The sequence below is a fragment of the Grammomys surdaster genome, unplaced genomic scaffold (genome assembly GCF_004785775.1).
Source record: "Grammomys surdaster isolate TR1022 unplaced genomic scaffold, NIH_TR_1.0 125996, whole genome shotgun sequence".
NCBI classification, from domain to species: domain Eukaryota; kingdom Metazoa; phylum Chordata; class Mammalia; order Rodentia; family Muridae; genus Grammomys; species Grammomys surdaster.
In genome coordinates, this window is record NW_021620812.1 from 2,050,043 (window position 1) to 2,069,955 (window position 19,913).

At 47.2% G+C, this 19,913-nt stretch overlaps 1 protein-coding gene across 1 annotated transcript in view; it reads right to left on the bottom strand.

The window, feature by feature from the left end:
• Gipc2 (GIPC PDZ domain containing family member 2) overlaps positions 1-19,913 on the bottom strand; it is an 81,365-nt gene that overhangs the window by 10,795 nt on the left and 50,657 nt on the right. Inside the window, exon 4 of the mRNA XM_028754326.1 lies at positions 5,629-5,735. Within this exon, the coding sequence (XP_028610159.1) occupies positions 5,629-5,735 (107 nt within the window). The remainder of the gene's footprint in view (positions 1-5,628; positions 5,736-19,913) is intronic.

Consider the following 19,913-nt stretch of genomic DNA (forward strand, 5'->3'; position numbering starts at 1 on the left):
TGTGTATCTGTATGTCTGTGTATGTCTGTATATCTGTGTATCTGTATGTCTGTGTGCATCAGTGTGTGTATCCGTGTGTCCGTGTGTCTATATGTGTTTCATGTATGTGTACATGTGCGGTATACCTGTGTGGAGGTCAGAGGCTGACATACAGTACTCTCCTCAATTGCTCTTCCTTATAGTTTTTGAGTCAGGGTCTGTCTCTGAACCTGGAGCTTCCTGATTCAGCTAGCAAGCACAACGCAGCCTCCAGTGTCCACCCCCCCTGCAGGGATCATCAGTGTGTGTGAGTGTGTACATGAGGAAGTGCCAGTGCATTATGTGTGACTGTGCATATGTGTGAAGAGTGTGGGTCTATGTATTTGTGTAAGTGTGTGTATGTGAATGAGGGAGCTTTTGTGTGCATGTGTGTAATATTTGACTGTGAATTGTGAGATGGTATGTATGTAGTGTGTGCATGCAGAGAGAAATGTGAGTGTATGCGTGTGTACAAATCTGTGAACGTGTGAATTTTTGTGTGTATGTATGTAGAATGTTTGTGTATAAAGTAAGTGTATGTGAATGTGTGTATGAGTGTGTGCATCTGTGTGTTTTATGAATGTGTACATGTATATGAGAATGTGTGTGTGCACTTGTGTATGTGTGTGAGAGTGTGTGCTCAAACTGTGTATGTATATGAATATGTATGTATGGAGTATGCATTGTGTACACATGTATACTAGGCGGGTATATGTATGTCAGTCTGTATGTGTCGGTGTCATTGTGTGAATGTATGTGCATTAGTATATGCAAGTGTGTGTGTGTAGTGTAGACATGTAGGTAAATGTGTAAGAGTTTATGTGAAGTATGAGTATGCCTGCAATTGAGTGTACATCAGTACTTCTGTGTGTATACATGTGTGTGGAGTGTTTGTGTGTCAAGTATACGGAGTGTGTCTCTGTGTATGGGTGTATGTGTATAAGTATTGTGAGTGTATAGTGTCATTGTGTGAATGTGCATTTGAGTGTAATTGCATGTGAGTATATTTGTGTGTGGATAGCTGTGTGGAATGTGCGAGTAGATTGATATATGTTGTATGTGAATGTGTGAGAGTATGTGTAAGAGTACATGAGTTGGTGTGTGAATATGTATGCGTCAGTGTGAATATGTGTGAGGGTATGCGTATAGAGTACATGAGTTGGTGTGTGACTTTGTATGCGTCAGTGTGAATATGTGTGAGAGTATGCGTATAGAGTACATGAGTTGGTGTGTGAATATGTATGTGTCAGTGCAAATACTATGCAGTTGAGTATATGTGTGTGTGTGTGTTTCTATGTGTATGTGTGAGTGCAAGTGTGTACACCTGTTTATGTATGTAGGTGAGGGTGTATAAAGTGTATGTGTGTGCACATGCGTGGGAAAGTGTTAGCATGAGTGTACTTCCTTGTGGGGATTAAAGCCAAGGCTGTAAATTGCAGATAAGCACCCTACCACTGAGTTACACCCCAGCCTCCTCAAAACTTCATCTATAGGAACTAAAACTTAAGAAAAGCAAATGACAGCACAGATTGCTCCTGCTTCAATGAAATGGTTTTTAATTGTCTGTTAGGCTGTGGCTACACCAAGTGTGGTTGGTGGTTTGAGTGAGAATGGTCCCCATAGGCTCACACATTTGAATGTGTTTGGTCTGCACTTGGTGGAACTGTTTGTGAAGGATTAGAGGTGTGTCTCTGGGGGCGGGCTTTGAGATGTCACAGGCACACACCATCTCCAGTTAGTGTGTGTGCAGCCCCCTCCCCTGCCTCCTGATTCTCCATCAGGTGTAATCTCTCAGCTACTTCTACAGTGCCATGCATGCGTGCCTGCTGTCATGCCCTCCTGTGATGGTCATGGACTCTGAAACGGTAAGCTTAATAAACTCTTCTATAAAGACACCACACCCTGGCCGTAGTCTCTCTTCACAGCAATAGAACAGTGACTACTACATCAGCTAACTCTGATATTAACCTTTGCTTCTCCCTGGCCCCAGCGTAAGCAGTGACAACAAGCAGCAGTGCTCCTCAGATACAAATGTCACCAGTATCTGGCCACTGCCTTCTCAAACAGCTCTTGATCCCCTGGCTCTTTCCAGTCACATTCTGTCCGCTTGGGTCCCCATCTTTCCTTCAAGCAGAGGTTTCCTAATTTCCTTTCCTGCCATTCCCTCTCAAATCCATCCTGTTCAACAGGGCATCCCCCAGAGCCAAGGAATTCTAAAACACACAATTGACAGTGTTGCTGCCTACACAATTACCACAGAGCCTTTCACGACCTTGCCCCTTCTCTTCCTCCAGCCTCCTCACCACCCAGAGGCACTTGCTGTTGCAGTGGCTCTCAGGTCTCTCAGGCAGTGTGCACCTTCCCAAACCCCATGGTTGTTTCATAATGCATCTCCCACTTCTGGAGGGAACTGCTTGTGGCTTTCTTGTCTTGCCTTGTCCCTGAGAGCCTCTTCAATGTGACACTGAATGTCCTGAACTGTTCTCCAGCCCTAACCCCTGGTTCCTAATGGCTTCTGTTAATGCCTTTCTGTCTCTCTTTAAGGGAGGAAAAGGGCCGTTATTCATTCTTGGTGCCCAGACTGCCAGGCTCAGCAAATGCAATGAATAAACAATGAGCCCTGGGAGTGGGGCATTATGGTCAGCTTCCTGCATTTGTGCCAGGTCAGAAGGGAGATTGTTTCAGATCCTGTAAAGTTCTCTAAATCCTCAGACACTTGATTGCAGGCTATTTGCACCAATTTAATATTAGCATCAAACTAGCTTCTCTTCATTATGAGCTCGTTTTAATTGACCTATTTAATTAAACAGACTATGCAAATCTGTGGATTTTTAATGTTTCTATTTGAATAACTTCTTAGTTCCCCAGGTAGACCACAGGCTACCCTCCTTTCATTGAGGCCTACAAGCACCCTGTAGAACAGGGTGCTTAGCAGACACCCGTTAATTGTGTTAACTGTCGGGGGTGATGTTCACACCACGGGACATGAAGGTGTCCGGCACAGCCTGCTTCTTCTGCACACTACCGCAAGGCTGTTCATTTTCCCTCACAGCGTCCAACAGAAAGTCCGGAGAGCGTTCTCCCACGGCTCACTGTAAGCTCCCACCCCCTGACTACCTTCTATCACAGATCCCTGCCTTCCACCGGGCTCCTTCAGTGATTCAGGGGACAGTGGCAGTGCTCAGCAGGACACCAGGCAGTGTAATGAGCAAAGGAAAAGGTAAGGACTGGGCCAGATGCTCCCGCCCTGCTGTTCCACACAGAACTCATCACGGGTCACTTTCAAACGCTTTGGCTCTCTACTGCGTCTCGCAGCTGCATTTGCCTCTATGCTGGCTAACCTGTTTTGTTTTGTTTTGTTTTGTTTTGTTTTGTTTTGTTTTGTTTTGTTTTGTTTTGTTTCGAAACAGGGTTTCTCTGTGTAGCCCTGGCTGTCCTGGAACTCATTCTGTAGACCAGGCTAGCCTCGAACTCTCGAACTCAGAAATCCGCCTGCCTCTACCTCCCAAGTGCTGGGATTAAAGGTGTGCGCCACCACCGCTTGACTGTGCTGGCTAATCTTAACTCTCAACCTGATGAAATGTGGAGTCCCTGTAGGAGCACATCTCTGCGAATCCCTGTCAGGGCATCACGTGATCAGGTTAACTGACATAGGAAGACCTACTCCAACCGTGAGCAGCTCTGTTTAATGAATTGGGGTCCCAGAACAAATTGGAGAAAGTGAGGAGAGCACCCGAGTTCATCTCTCTCTGCTTCACGAGCCGCTGTTCAAGCTCCTGCCGCCGAGCTTTCCCCGGCATGATGGACTGAATCCCTAACTCACCATCCTCCTCTAAGTTCCTCGAAGCACGCGGCATCCTGAGTGACTCACTCTGGTTCTTTAAATATTTGCTCTATCAAACCAGCCCTTCACTCACCCTGGACCCCTGTCATCCAACAAGCTCTGGGGACCACTCTGTAAACAGCATCCTAACTAGTCACCTGACTCATCCTCTGTTCTGCAAACCTGGGATCTGAGGGTAGCATTCACACACAGACTAGAAGGACTCGGTGCCTGGGGCTCAGAGGGCAGCATTCACACATACAGACTGTGACACCCTCCCCCGCCACCCACCATACCACACACACACGCACACGCACACGCGCGCGCACACACACACACACACACACACACACACACACACACACCGGCCTGGGCTCTGCTCTCAGGAGCCGCAAGCCTCGGGTGCTTTCCTTTACTTTATCACCACTGCTGCCCTCGCTGCAGAGGGTAGACCGGCCTCTGCCCCGCCCCCTCGGATCTCTGCCCGCTACAGCCCATGCTGCGGTCTTCCGTCTTCTCTTTCCCTCCACCTTCTGGCATTTTCCACTCTGACGCTGACCTTTGCGTTGACCCAGTCAATATGTGAAACCCTTGCTTTTCTCAACCTAAAATAAATCCATAATTAATTCATTAATGCTGAAAACGCTTGAGTTCCTACGACACCTGAGATTCTGTTCTAAGTGACCAAGACTATGAACTGAAAATGTGTGAAATTTAAACAAAATAACGATATAAATCCAGCAGTATTTGGTGCTTTGTAAAAATTAATTAATTAATTAATTAATTAAGGTTAAAAAGAGGGAAAGGCAGAAAGAATTGCAACTTGTGCCAGATTTTCAGAAAAGATAACATAGAGAAGGTGACATACAGGCAAAATCATGAGGAAGGTACCAGCAGCAGTAACAGTGGACCTAACGTCCTGGGCAAAGGAAACAGGAAAGCAGGTGGGGACAGAGAGGAGGGATGGGGGAGGAGCCTGCCTGGGTGGGGGCGGAGCCTTCTGGGTGGGGCGGAGCCTGCTTGGGCGGGGACGGGGCCTGCCTGGACAGGGCAGTCGGGGTAGGTGGTGGTAGATGAGATCAGGGTAGAAATAGGGGGTCACTAAGTCTTAACTTTTATTCTCAGGGACATAGAAAAGCCCAGCCTGGGACACCCCACACACACACATGCCTGTCCCCGCTTGCATCTTGAAAGGGTAAACCTGGCTGCCATGCCCAGCACAGAAGGAAAAGGGAATTGACAGCAGCCTTTAGGATAGGACAAGGGAGCTTGAGGTCTCAGTGCATCCGGAGGAGACGGGCGGGTGGGGGGGGGGGGGGCCGGGCCCGGGGTTAGAGTCTGGCATATCACAGAGCTGGACCTACAAGGTTTTGCTGGCAAGAATGCAGAGCATGAACAAGAAGAGCCAGAGACGACTAGGAAATATTTATCTTAGGAGATTGAATGTCACGACTATAATCTTTCATTATAACAGTCTCCATAAGCGCATTGCTCCTGACTCGGCCTGGGTTGAGTCCTTTCAAGTTTTAGATAATCCAAATGGCCACAGACAAGTCTAGACAAGTGATCCGCAGGAGCGAGGGCTGACCCACAGCCTCTCTTCTCAAGCTCTGGTGTATTTCCTCGGTGATTTTCACGTTGCAGGAGGAGGAAATGAATTCAGAGCAAGCGTTTTGCGCCCGAGAGCTTTTAACCTGTTATGACTACGTTAGCTCTATCTCCAGCTCCAATAAACGTGCAGACCTGTACATTTCCAAAGAGAATGGGGATGAAATGAAGTAACATACCAGCTCCTCTACGGTCGCGGGGCCTTTCGATCTCAGACGAAGGGTCCCTCTTGCAGTACCAATTTTTTCTGTCGATGTCTTTCCGGCTTTCGACCTTGGTCCTATTTCTGTAAAAAAAATAAAAAATAAAAAATAAAAAAAAACACACGTGAGTAGGAAAGGCATGAGCTCAGAAAGGATCCCAACAGAAGTTATGAGAACCGGGGAATTTCCGATAGAAAACAATACGCAATTACAGCAGATTTGATAAGGGATGTGTCTTCTTACAGAGTTCCTGGAAACACAACCAGTCCACCTGGCTTCCATTATTCCCACATCTGTGGGCAGTCAGATCTACAAGAAGAAAGCATCAGGTGGGAGGGGCTGGAAGCCTCACAAAAGGAACAACAGCAGTTGGTTTTATTCTCAGAGCAAAGGAGTGTGAGTGGTTCAGAAAGCTGCCAGGAAATCTCACGGGGACTTCATCTCTTTCATGAAGATGGGGGAGAGAGAAGCTTGATAGAAAAGAAGTACTGGAACTCGATGCTTTGCAGACAAAATTCCACCTACCACAGACCTGTGAGGCCTGCTGTTAGCAACCCAGTCTTACAAATAAGGAAATTAAAGCCAGTGCAGCTGGAATTCAAAACCACGTCTTGCCAGGCACGGTGGCTCATGACTAATCCCAGCACTTGAAAGGCTGAGGCAGGGAGAGTGCTAACATCATATCACGTGATCCCAAACTCTTTACTCTTCACTTAACAGCAGCCCCATAGCAGCCAGAAGCTGGAAGAATGGCTTCAAAGGAGACTCCACAGAGTGAGGCCCAGAAGAAAAGCTGGGGCATTTCCAAAGAAGGAACTCCCACAGTCTCCAGGGACCGTCCAAGAGAGGCCACTGCTGTCCTGGGCCTGGCTTTGCCTACACTTTGTCTTGGTTTTTCTTTTGCAAAGCACCAAGTGTGGTTTTCCAAGGCATTAATCCTAAGTAGCAACACAACCCAGGGAGAGGGGAGAGCGGGTAATTGGAAGGGGTGTGCCCCATCTAGACCTCTCCAATAACACAGGCCCTGTGGGAATACAGGCCCTGCTTAGCCAGATTCACTGTTTGGCAAAGAAACTGGATACTCAAGAGGTTTGTATGAATTTCCTGATTTTTTTTCCAGTTTAAGCCATTAAGCTCAATCCTTTAAAAATAGCACACTGACAAAAATAAAATCAGAATCTAAATAAGCACAGGCTACCAATGCATAACCTCTGCGAATGTGTCCAAGTATCTCTGGCTGTGCTCTCTCTGCAGCTGCAGCTTAGGGCAGAGGGGGCTCTACCACCAAGAAGACAGCCGAGCCTGCAGTCAGAGAGGGCCTGCAGAACCTGCTGCTGAATTCGAGCAGGCAGAGAGGTCTGTGCAGACACCAGAGGTGCATGTGAGTGGGTTCTTGATAAGAACCCTAGACCAGTTTGCATCTTCTCCCATGTTCTGTTTTCTTCTGGGTGTCTAGGTCAACGTGATTAAGAATCCACACATTCATTTTAACCTAAATCTAGGGTCAGAATCTCCAAAATCCAAGTTTTCATCTGAAAGTTACCACAGGATGAAGAGACTACGTCTCTGAAAGGAAAGAAACCATAAATGGTGTTGAGATGGTGCCCGGATGTGAGTCAGTGACCGAGCAACTTTCCAGAACAGTGAGACTACACCTACAAGCTCACAGCACTGGCCTCGCCAGTTACTACATGTCCCTGGGGAGAAAGGATTCTCAGCTGCTCTGAGCACAGTTCCAAAAACAGTGTCCAGTGAGAAAGAATAGGTCAGTCTGTCATCGGCACTGGCCAGCAGTGGGACAGTTCTCAGCCCAGAGTCACATCCATAAAGCAGGGAAGTCAGGCTTAGCCGATGGTACCAGCAGGTGAACAACACACACGAGTGCACACGCCACACTCAAGCCTTGTCACATCCTAACAGAGCTGGTAAACAAGCAGTGCACACATGCCCACATCGCTCTACTTCAGTCTGCTCCAAACAACACACAGCGCACACACCAGTACCGCCACAGTGTCTCCCTGCCGCCTACCCAGCATTCTTTGTTTTCAAAACAATATTTCCCACAGAGCAGACAGTAAACTGCTCTCTTATCACACGTATGTTTTATCCCGGTATTACATACATGCGTCTAATCGAGTGTATACGAGCACGCGCTTCAACAAGGGTTGCTTAAAGGTTCGTGAACACAATCTACTCCTAGAAAATGAACCACCTCCGTAGTCATTGAACAAATAGTAGGCCCCTTATGTTTACAAAGCTGAGGACCCGGATGCTGGTGGAGTTTCCGAGGACCCGGATGCTGGAGTGTGGCGTTTCTGAAAGGCATGACCAGCCCTCTGTGAATCGAGCCGGCCTCTACAGAGGGCATCTGTGAGAAGTGGTTTGTCATGTTGACACAATCTCAGTGAGAGACTGTGTAGAGAAGATTGGCCCTGTAGACGTGTTAACTGATGGGAGAAGACCCAGCCGGAAACCGTGCAGCACCAATCCCCGAGTTTGAGTCCTGGATTACGTTAAGTGTAGAGAAACCGAGATGGGTGGTAAGTGTGTACACATTGGCTGTAGATGAGAAATGACTTCAGTTCCTGTCACCATGACTGCCCTGCTACGATGGACTGTAGCCGTGAACTGTGAGCTCAAATAAATGTGCTCTCCACTTTCCGCCAGGATATTTTATCACAGCAACAGTAACGAAGCTAGGACAAGTCTCTACCCTATCTTACTCCTCCCCGCAACAGCGGAGTCTAGGAGGGAAATTATGTAAAGTAGAAGAGTGTTTATTATTAATAAATTACTTATAGAGCTGTAAAAAGTGAACAAAACATGCGGCAGTTTGCCTATATACTCCCCAGACCGCCACCCCAGATCCGCACCTCCCCAACCAGAGCAGGGAACACACACTGTCGCTATCACCCAGAGTCCGTGCTGACACTTGGGCTCACTCTTGGTATCCTATATGTCATCGTAACTGCTTAGGGCTATGCACCCATCACTGAGTATCACAAAGAGTACCGTCACTGCCCCCAAATCCCCTTGAGGGTTCAGTTTTATCCTTATCTGTTCTATGACGGCCATCTTCTTCTCAGGGAGTGCCACTTCCAAACTCACCACTTGGTGGCACTAGAGCAGAAGTTAAGCTCTGCTTTAGACAGCCTCCAGGCGGGCATCACCCAGCCAGGCTTTTTCCAAGATTTGAAGAGGTTTCAGGGACAGGTCAACTTGTTCCTACATGAAAACAGGCAGGATGCTCCTGCTCACTCACTGTGAGGCTGATGAAGGAGAAGACACGTTTAATGTTTGAGGAATGTTTAAAAGATTCTGAACGTTGATAGTCTGGCCGAATTTGGAATATAGCCTAGCTCAGCATGTCTAGGCAGCCAGGCCCAAACCCTAAATCCATCAGTTCATAGAAATGGGTAGACACAAGGCTTCTCTGGGAATGGGTTAGGAGAGGATGTGGTTCAGACCGTAGGTCTGGAAACCAGTCCCAACCTGTAACATCACTACACTCACACATAAGGATTGTCCTCTCTGCCCAGGGGCACATGGATACCTGCCTGCCACCTTCACTGAGAAGATAGAACACCCCAGCTTGGGGGAGGCTGGCTGCTTCTGCAGTGAACTGAGTGTCACTGAGAGACAGCTGTGTTTCTCCCAAACCTTCTCATAGCTGTTATATCTGTCACTCTAATTATGTGATTTAATTTTGAAGAACACGAGCCGATGACATAGGGAGCTATAATTACCACAAAAATTAGGTTCAGTGCTTTGGAGCAAGGCATGTGGGCGGCACGGCTCTAGGAGATTAGAAAAAGTATTACAGCCACGGTCATTTCACAGACCTGGCTCTTCTCTTTAACGAAAGAAACCCACATGTGATTATATAAGAAAGATGTCCTGTTAGGTGTGGCGGGCGGCTGTTACACTCAGGAGCGAGACGTGGGAAGATCAGAGTTCAAGGCCAACCCTGACTACCTGAGACCTGAAGGAAGGAACGAAGCAAGCTGGAAAGAGGTGATTTCACACACTCTGGTTTGTGTGGTCTACCTAAAGAAAAGGCCTTTAAGCAGCTAAAGGACAAAGACGCTTGCCGTGTGAGCCTGGTGACCCGAGTCCCACATAAATTCATACTCTGACCTCCACAAATGACCCATGTACACCACATGCACATACTAATAATGACAATAATGACGAATGGAGATAATGATGATGAATAAAAGGCCTTTTAGGTCTAGAATAGAAAAACAATGCACATTTTTATGTTCTGAGTTAAAATGCAGCATTCAGACAGACATGAGCTGCTGTAGTGACTATTCGCTGGCATTTTTAGCAAGCCCACAAACTCCCAATCTTAGCTGTGTGGTAGGGAGAAAAGCGTTTGTCTCCAGTCCCACCCCGAAGCCAGGATGTGAATCGCAGGGAAATCAGTGTAGACAGCAAAACTGGCTCAAAAGCCTGTTCTCAGGAGGGGCATCATGGGACTGGCTTAGATCCTCAGGGACAAGAGGAAGTGACACACTCCCGTTTCTGCCTGCCACCAGGGCCTTAGCCTGAAGTATGATGCCACACTTGAGGGCAGGGGCAAAGAACAGGATCTCAGCAAAGGGTAGGCACAAAGGGGCTGAACTCTACCCGAGAAGTGCTCAGTCAGTGGTCAAGAGGGTCCAGGCAGTGAAGTACAGCTCAGAGCCCGGCACACCTGAGACCCTGGGGTCCACCTAGAACTTCTGCTTAAGTTTCAGAAGTCAGGAGGAAAAGCAGGACAGAATCAGTCTTATGAGCACACAAGAGACTTAGGTAGGGACAGGTTATACCTCAGACGGCTGAAGCCATGTTCTTAAAAAAACATGAAAAAAAAATCAGTGTTTTAGTAACATAGAAAAAAATGAATTAATGTTTTACAGTTCAAAACTGTTGTAATTTTTGTTACATATTTCTCATTATATTTCAGTTGAATGTATGGGCTCATTTCATTTCCCTAACTCATCAAAAATATATGATCTGGCCTTTTAACCTTTTTTTTTTTTTTTTTTGAGATAACCTCTTACTCAGCAGCTCAGGGTGACCTGCTGGAACTCATACAGCACAGGCCTACTACAATGATCCTCCTGCCTCAGCCTCTTGAGTGCTGTGATTACAGACACAAGCCACCAAGCCCAACTGCCCGGGCCCTTTGGGACATCCTGTGGGGACTTTCCACTGAGATACGCATCCCCCACAGTACATTTGGTTCTCACACAACGCTTCATAGCTCACAGCCATGTTCTAATGGCCATGGCTAATGGTTTACCCTACGCAACAATCGCCCTTTGGTCAAATCCACACAGTGACCTACAGGTAGTGGTTAAAGGCATGGATTTTAGACTCTGAACACCTGAGCCAGCATCCTCAGAGCTTTCATCTTCAGCCTGAGGAGTGAAATCCTTATCTGTAAGCAGAATGTCGTCTACAATGCTGAGCAGGTACCCACGGGGCTAATGAAGGGAGGACTCTGGGTCTAACAGCCAACACCTATTAGAAGACTGTTGTGGCTACCCAACTGGCTTGAGAGAGGGTGAAGGGTGCCGGGCGGTGGTGGCGCACGCCTTTAATCCCAGCACTTGGGAGGCAGAGGCAGGCGGATTTCTGAGTTCGAGGCCAGCCTGGTCTACAGAGTGAGTTCCAGGACAGCCAGGGCTACACAAAGAAACCCTGTCTCGAAAAACCAAAGAGAGAGAGAGAGAGAGAGAGGTGACTGAGGGAGGGAAGGAGAGAGGGGGGAAGGGAGGGAGGGAGGGAGGGAGGGAGGGAGGGAGGGAGGGAGGGAGGGAGTCTGCTCTTTACTCCCTCCAGAACAAAGCTATTCACACTCTTTCTGAAAATAGAAGCGTACAAAGGTTTCTCTTCATAAGTTCAAAAAGTCGTCACTCCAAACACCGGGAGCACAGGTCTCTCTCCCTCTCTGTCTTTGTCTTCATTAGCATATATTTTTACCCCTCTCTTAAATAAAGCCATATAATGTCTCCCTTCAATTCAGAGTAACAGCAGATACACTTCTTAGGGTTCCACTCAGATTCCCCCAAACAGACCGCTGTAAGCAAAGCCCCTCACAGACACTCCCCACTGGAGATCCTCCAGGTCTGTCCCACTGGTGGGAGGCCTGCAAAGGGGAAGAAGAGTCCTGTGGAGAGCCAGGGTGATGAATGCAATCCCAGAACTCTGGTCTCTGCCCCCTCCATCCCAGAAAGGGAAACACAGCCCTCCCCTAACCCGCCTAGCTTCCATCTTGAGTGGGATGACAGAGAAAGGTGGAGGAGACAGAGCTTCCTGACAGAACTTGGTGACAGTCTCAGAGCAGCCCAGGGATGCTGGCTATCTCGGGGTTCCCAGAACGGACTGAGTCTCAGGGACTGATAAATACAAACCAGGTTCCCTAGGTCCAGACCCTACCGCCAGTTTATTCCACAGGAAGAGAGCGGTTTTACATAGAACTGAAACCAACCGGGATTATTTTATAGAACTGCGGCGTTAACTCAATGTTCTCATTTGAAGTCTATGTTCTTTATTGTTGTTACAATTTTACTTTTTTTGTTGTTTTTTTGAGACAGGGTTTCTCTGTATAGCTCTGGCTGTCCTGGAACTCACTCTGCAGACCAGGCTGGCCTCGATCTCAGAAATCTGCCTGCTTCTGCCTCCCAAGTGCTGGGATTAAAGGCGTGTGCCACCACTGCCCAGAACAATTTTACTATTATTTTTAATCATGTATATATGTATATAGAGAGACATATATATATATATATATATGTTGTGTGTGTGTGTGTGTGTGTGTGTGTGTGTGTGTGAGAGAGAGAGAGAGAGAGAGAGAGAGAGAGAGAGAGAGAGAGAGAGAGAGAGTGGGGAGGGTCAGTGCATAAGAGAGCAGGTGATTTCCGGGGCCAGAACAGGGCATTGGGTTCTCTGGAACTGGAGTTACAGACAGTTGTGAGTGGCCTGACATGGGTGCTGGGTGTTGGGTGCTGGGAACTGAATCCCAGTCCTCTGGAAATGCAGCAAGTGCTCTTAAGTGCTGAGCTATCTCTCTAGTCCCCGAATCGATGCATGTTCTCAACACCTTAATCTGCAGCTATCACAGGCCCAACAGGTCTCCTGTGCTTCCTGTTCACGGGCCAGAGTCTTCCTTTAAAAGTGTAAGCAGATACCCAATCACCACGGGTAAAGAGGATGAGACCACAGCCAAGGCAGAGAGGACAGAGCAGAGCAGAGGAGAAAGCGGCCCAGCCCACAGGTCCTGCAAAGTCAAAGACTCCATAAGCAAAGAGAGGCTGGTTCCAGAGCCCAGCCACCTGGGTGACTCTGCTCTTTCACTCTCTGGCCTGCCTCGGAATGATTCATCTAAAACGTCCCTCCCAATTGCCCGGCCCAGAGCTGCTTGGGATACTTGGCAGCAGATCAAAGGGCTGGGCATGAAGGGCGGGGCTCCCTCAGGCCAAGGCTCTAAACGGGGAGTTAGCAATTATGTCTGACGCATTTATGAGTGTTATACACACACCATGCTTTTAGCTTTTTTTTTTTAACTAGTTGACAACGTTTTGGTTATTAGTTTTATTTATTATTTATTTAGAGACATGGTCTCATGTGGTTCACACTGGCCTTGAATTTAATTTGTAGTCAAAGGTAATCTTGAATTCCTAATCCTCCTGCACTCACCCCCACACGGTGAGATTACAGGCGTGGTACTGGGAACCAAAGCTAAGCCTTTGGCATTCCAGACAAACTTACAACTGATCCACATCCCAGCCCCCAGCCCCGTTCTTTCCTTCCTTCCTTCCTTCCTTCCTTCCTTCCTTCCTTCCTCCCTCCCTCCCTTCCTTTTCGTGGGGATGGGGGCTGTACTCACTACATAGACCAGTCTAGTAACAAGTTCAGAGGTCTGCCGGCCTCTGCCTCCTGAGTGCTGTGGTTCAATGGCTTTCAACACCATACCAGGCAAATTTTTGTTTTTAATAAGGGTTTACAGCAGGCTGGAGAGATGGCTCAGCGGTTAAGAGCGCTGACTGCCCTTCTAGAGGTCCTGAGTTTGATTCCCAACAACCACATGGTGGCTCATAACCATCTTTAATGAGATCTGATGTCCTCTTCTGGTGTGTCTAAAGACAGCAACAGTATATAAAATAAATAGATCTTTAAAAGGGGGGGGGTACAAGTTGCTTAGAAAGAGTCCCTATGTTGGTAACCAGCTGGGTCTTCCACTGAAAACATTTAGACAATCTTTGCTTAGGATTCACCTCAAACATCTACTAGGCCCTGTTAAGGCCAACCTGGCCCTTCATTCATCTTCTTCCCTGGAATCATTGTGATAAATGTCAAACCCATGTCCAGCTAGATATTAAAAGGCCAGAATGAGTTATACTGCCTTAACCATTAGTGACACCCCCATTTTGTCCTTGTAAGCACTTTAAGACCTTGACCAAAACAACATTCATCAATGACAGACAAGATGCAATATAGATCTAAAACCAAAGTCTCCCCAACTTTCCCCAGATCCCCTTACACACCCCAAATGCCCCTTTCTAATATTAACACCCTTCCTCTTTTCAACCTTCCAGGACAGAAACCTTGAGAGTAAAGTTGAGTTATGGGCTTCCCTCCCATTGGCCTGGGTGTCAGCAAGCCAGCTCCCACCTGCTTCTGCCCTTAAGTGTTATAGGAGACATTTGAAGCCGTTTCTAGCTAGGGTGTGACTCGGCCCTTAGCACACGCCTTTAATCCCTCCGGCTGGAATGCCCACACGCCCTCAGCACACACCCTTAATCCCAGACAATGAAGGAAAGTTAGTGTGTAGAAGGAAGCACTCGTGTTTGAAAGTGATGTCTAATTGAGTGGCAGACAAATCAGACAAAGACCTGGCAGAATAGGATATGTCCAACTCTCACAAGGAGAGAGAGGAAAGGGAAGCTACTTGAGAGACAGACAGCACAGGAGGAAGGGAGGACAGTACAGGATAGAGTTCACGGAGAGCAGTGCAGTAGAGTTGAGAGGGAAAGTAGAGCGGGCCAGAGTGGAGGGAGGGGGCAGTGTTACCGGGAGAGTTGTACAGAGACAAACTGAAGAGAGAACAAGCTAGACACAGATAAAGACAGACCGAACCAGAGAATGAGAAGGAGCTAGAAGATGAGGAAAGACTTCTGGAGTTGAGGCCACGCAGAGAAATTCAGGGGTCAAGAGGAAAACCAGAGTGAAAAAGTCAACTAGGAGAGGAGTTTGAGCCAGAACAGTTGAGTTGAACCAGCCAGCCAGAGTTCAGAAGGAACTAGGAAGGAGTGAGCTTATTCAGCAGCAAGTATCAGAGGCTGAAAACATTCTCAGCTAGATTAGATTGTACAGAGACTACAAGCTTCCAGGACTAGGCTTATGTTAGGAGACTAAGGCAATAGGCCTCAGAGATGACTATTAATTTAAGAGAATGAAAAATACTTTTATGCTTACGTGTTCCTCCTTTCTTCCTTGGAATTCCCACTGCAGTTCACGGTCCTGACCACTTAGCATTTCCTCTCTAGTAAACTGCCAGAGAAACACCATCCATAGCATCTTCTCTGGTCAGATAGAGCAACATTGACTTAAGCTTTCTGATTTAATTCTCATAGCTTTATTCCGTGTCACTTTTAAAACCAGTATGTAAGGGCTCACTCTCAGCCTCTAAAGAAAGTACGCGTTCCCCACCAGGTTTCCAAGGTCTCTCCTGACATTATTCTAAGTAGCTCTTGCAGACTGTCCTGTTACAGTCCCTGCAGGCCGGTGCTCTTCACTGTCACCCACCTCCCAAACCCTCCTACCTTCAAATGTGTTCCTCCCATCCTCCCAGGACAAGTTCAGGTGTGATTTTCACAGAGCATCTTTCTCACCTAGTCCCACCTGCTCCCACATCCCCCTCTCAGGGTGCCCATTCGATTCCCACAATGTGTTCTAGATGCAGATCCACAGTTCCATATACAAGAAATGCCAAAACAGGGTCTGGAGAGGTGGCTCAGTAATTAAAAGCACTGGAAACTCTCTCTAGGACTTGAGTTTGGTTCCTAGCACCCAGGTCTGACCACTCATCGCCTGCAACTCCAGTTCCTGGAGACACAATACCCTCTTCTGGTCTCCTCAGGCACCAGGCATAGACACACATGCAAACAAAACACTATACACATACATCTTTTTAAAATGTGTTAAAAAAAAAAAACAGAAATAAGGGACTGGAGGGATGGCTTAGTGGTTAAGAGCACCGACTGCTCTTCCAAAGGTTCTGAGTTCAATTCCCAGCAACCACACTGTGGCTCATGAAGTGTACTCATATAAATAAGAAAATTAAAAAAAAAAAAACAGAAATAATTGTCAAAGTGGATCTGTCCTTGATCCCCACTAATAACACCACACACGTGCCCTGCCTACACACGTGCACTTGCCCACACGTGCACCAGTCCCCAGCTGTGGGTTTCGTGAGAAAACTCATCTGTCTTAGTTTTGTTTGGGTGGACTTTGTTTGCATCCCAGAGTCCAGATGACTGAGGTCGTTCTCTGTGATCATGGTCCCACCCGTGTCTACTCATTGTGTCCACTTTCAAGCCAAGTCAGGATGAAGAAAGTTTCTTGCAAAGCCACCGCTCTCTCTCATGGTTCTAACACCCTGTGTCACCTGCTCAGGTGGCCCAGTACCTTCTCTGGTTCTTGACATACACAAGCCAGGCACAACCATCTGTCTCATGGCATTCTTTTTGGGAAAGTTTCCACCCAGCCTTACCACTTACTCCCATCCAATCACATTTACTTTATTTATTTATTTATTTATTTATTTATTTATTTTGGTTTTTTGCGACAGGGTTTCTCTCTGAGCCCTGGCTGTCCTGGAACTCACTCTGTAGACCAGGCTGGCCTCGAACTCAGAAATCCGCCTGCCTCTGCCTCCCAAGTGCTGGGATTAAAGGTGTGCGCCACCACCGCCCGGCTTATATGTATTTATTACTTATGTTATTGTATCTTTATATATTTATTTATACATCTATAAATTATATTTATATATTATATATTATAATATTTATATTTATTTATTATTTATGTTATTATATAGTTATACATTTATAGGCTATATTTATATATTATATAAGCATATTATGTTTTGATATATTTATATGTTAATTATATTTATACTTACAATTATATTTATTTATTATTATACTCAACTCCTGAATGAACTGTACAATCTACATCACAGTGCGGCAGCCTCTGAGGCTGTGGGATATTCTAAAGCAGGAACATTCACTGTTAACACCTCGGAGCTGTCCAGACTTCTCTCTGCCTACTCTTCCTCTCCACCCTATGTGACTCGATGAGTAACTAAACCACCCCAGGACTCAGTTTACTCCCCTGGAAAAGTCTTCTTGGAATCATATGAGGATTAACTCAGGCCATAACAGCACTAGGCCTGGCAGCCGTGACTCCATCTCTGTGATTCAAGTACTATTCCAAGTACTTCACGTGCATAACTCGTGTAAAATTCGGAGATGTTATAGATTAGAAAGAGGGAAATCTGGGCTATGTAACACCAGTGATCACTGAGCTAATAAGAAGCTGGAAACAACCCGAATGTCCCTCGAAGGAAAAATGAATACAGAAAATGTGATACATTTACTCAGCTATTAAAAACAATGACTTCATGAAATTCTGAGGCAAATGGATAGAACTAGAAAATGTCATCCTGAGTGAGGTAACCCAGTCACAAAAGAGCATACATAAGAGGAGGGGAAGGAAAAAAGGGTATCCAGTTCAGATATGGAAGGAGATGGGGGAAAAGTACAGAGGGTCAGAAACTTGAAAGTAGGTGTGTGGCAGTGGGGGAGAGGGAACTGCGGGTAGCCCCTAGAAAGTCCCAGATGCCTGGGACCCAAGAAGTTCCCAGGACCCAACAGAGAAGACATTAGCCAAAATACCCAAAGGGGAGATAGAAACTGTAGAGACCATATCCAGTGGATAGGCACAATCCCCAGTGGAGAGATGAGGCATTCTCCTCAAAAATATTAATCCACAATTCCTCCTGTCAAAAGTAAATGCAAGAGTGGAACACAGACCAAAAGAAAGGCCATCCAGAGACTGCCTCACCTAAGGATCCATCCCATCTGCAGATACCAAACCCTGACACTATTGCTGATACCAAGAAGTGCTTGCTGACAGGAGCCTGGTATAGCTGTCCCCTGAGAGGCTCTGCCAGAGCTTGACCAATACAGATGCAGATGTACACAGCCAAACATTGGACTGAGTATGGGGACCCCAATGGAGAAGTTAGGGCAAGAGCTGTAGGAGCTGAAGGGGTTTGTAACCCCATAGGAAGAACAATAATATCAATCAACCAGACCCCCCAAAGATCCCAGGGGCTAAACCACCAACCAAAGAGTACACAGGGGGTACCCATGGCTCCAGTTGGATGTGTAGCATAGGATTACCTTATATGGCATCACTGGGAGAAAAGCCCCTTGGCCCTGTGGAGACTTGATGACCCAGGAGAGGGGAACACTAGGCAGGAGTGGGTGGGTGGGTGGAGGAGCACCTTCATAGAAGCAGGGGGGGAGGAGGGGATAGGGGCTTGTGGAGGGGAAACTGGGAAGGGGGATATCATTTGAACTGTAAATAAATAGAATAACCAATAAAAAGAAAGAAAAAAAGAAGGAAAAGATGCAAACATCCGTGTCTTGGCTCAGAGTCCTTCATCTTCCCCTTCATCCTAAGGTACTTCAATCACACATCCAGTAAGTGTTACTACTATCAGTAAGATTAGTAGAGTCTTCGTGTATTTGCCTCTTTATGTAAATGTTAACTCCTGGAGGACAGCAAACAGTGACTCAGCATAACAGTAGTCAGGAAGCAGGCTCTGGTCACTGTGACCTCCTTCTCGCAGAGGCCCTGGGAAAACAGCTTTAACTTGGAATGACTATTGGATGGTTTCTTGCTTAGAACGTACTTATGAAAGTAGACGGGACCATCCCACAGTCAAAACTCTGACCCACAATTGTTCCTGTCTGAAAGAACTGCAGGGATGGAAATGGAGAGGAGCCTGAGGAAAAGAAGGTCCAGCAACAGGTCCAAAGTGGGATCCAGCTCAAGAGAAGGTCCCAAGACCTGACAATATTACTGAGGCTATGGAGCGCTCACAAAAAGGGACCTATCATGACTGCCCTCCGAAAGACCCAACAAGCAGCTGAAAGAGTCAGATGCAGATATTTGCACCCAACCCATGGACAGAAGCTGCTGACCCCTGTGGTTGTATTAGGGGAAAGCTGGAAGAAGCTGAGGAGGGGGGCGAGCCTGTAGAAGGACCAGCAGTTTCAATTAACCTGGACTCCAAAGATCTCTAAGACACGTGACCACCAAAAAGGCAGCATACTCCACCTGACACATGAGGCCCCCATCACACATACAGCAGAGGACTGTCAGGATGCACCTAACCCTCAAGAGATTAGAGGTCCCAGGGAGTGGAGAGGCCTGGTGGGGTAGGTGGGGTGGGGGTGTGGGGGGACAACCTCGTGGAGATGGGGGCAGGGAGGAGGTATGGAATGTGGAACAGTCAGAGGGTAGACTGGGAGGGGAATACAATCTGGAGTGTGAAATAAATAAACAAATAAATAGATAAATAAAAGATTTTAAAAAGTAGGCGAGAGAGGCCGCTCAGTGGGTAACAGCACTTGCTATTTAAGTATGAAAAGTTAGTTGAAATCCCCAACACCTACATAAGAAAGCCAAGCACGGCTACACACGCCTCAAACCTCAGGGCTGGGGGACAGAGACAGGCAGAGCCCAGGAGCTCACTGACCAGCTAGCCTAGCTGAAACTGAGCTTTGGGTTCAGTGAGAGATCCTGTTCCAAGAAACAAGGCAGAGTGTGTAAGAGATATGATATTCACTGTCTTCCTCTGATTTCCACATATGCACACCCCTCTCACACATGTATTACATACACATACACACACACACACGGAGAGAGGGGGGAGAGGGGAGAAGGAAGAGGGGAGAGAGGGGAAAAGGGAGAGGGGAGAGAGGGGAAAAGGGAGAGGGGAGAAAAGGGAGAGGGGGGAGAGGGAAGAGGGGAGAGGGGAGGGGGAGGGGGAAGAGAGGGGAGAAGGAAGAGGGGAGAGAGGGGAGAGAGGGGAGAGAGGGGAGAGAGGGGAGAGGGGAGAAGGGAGAAGGGAGAAGGGAGAAGGGAGAAGGAGGGAGAGAGAGAGAGAGAGAGAGAGAGAGAGAGAGAGAGAGAGA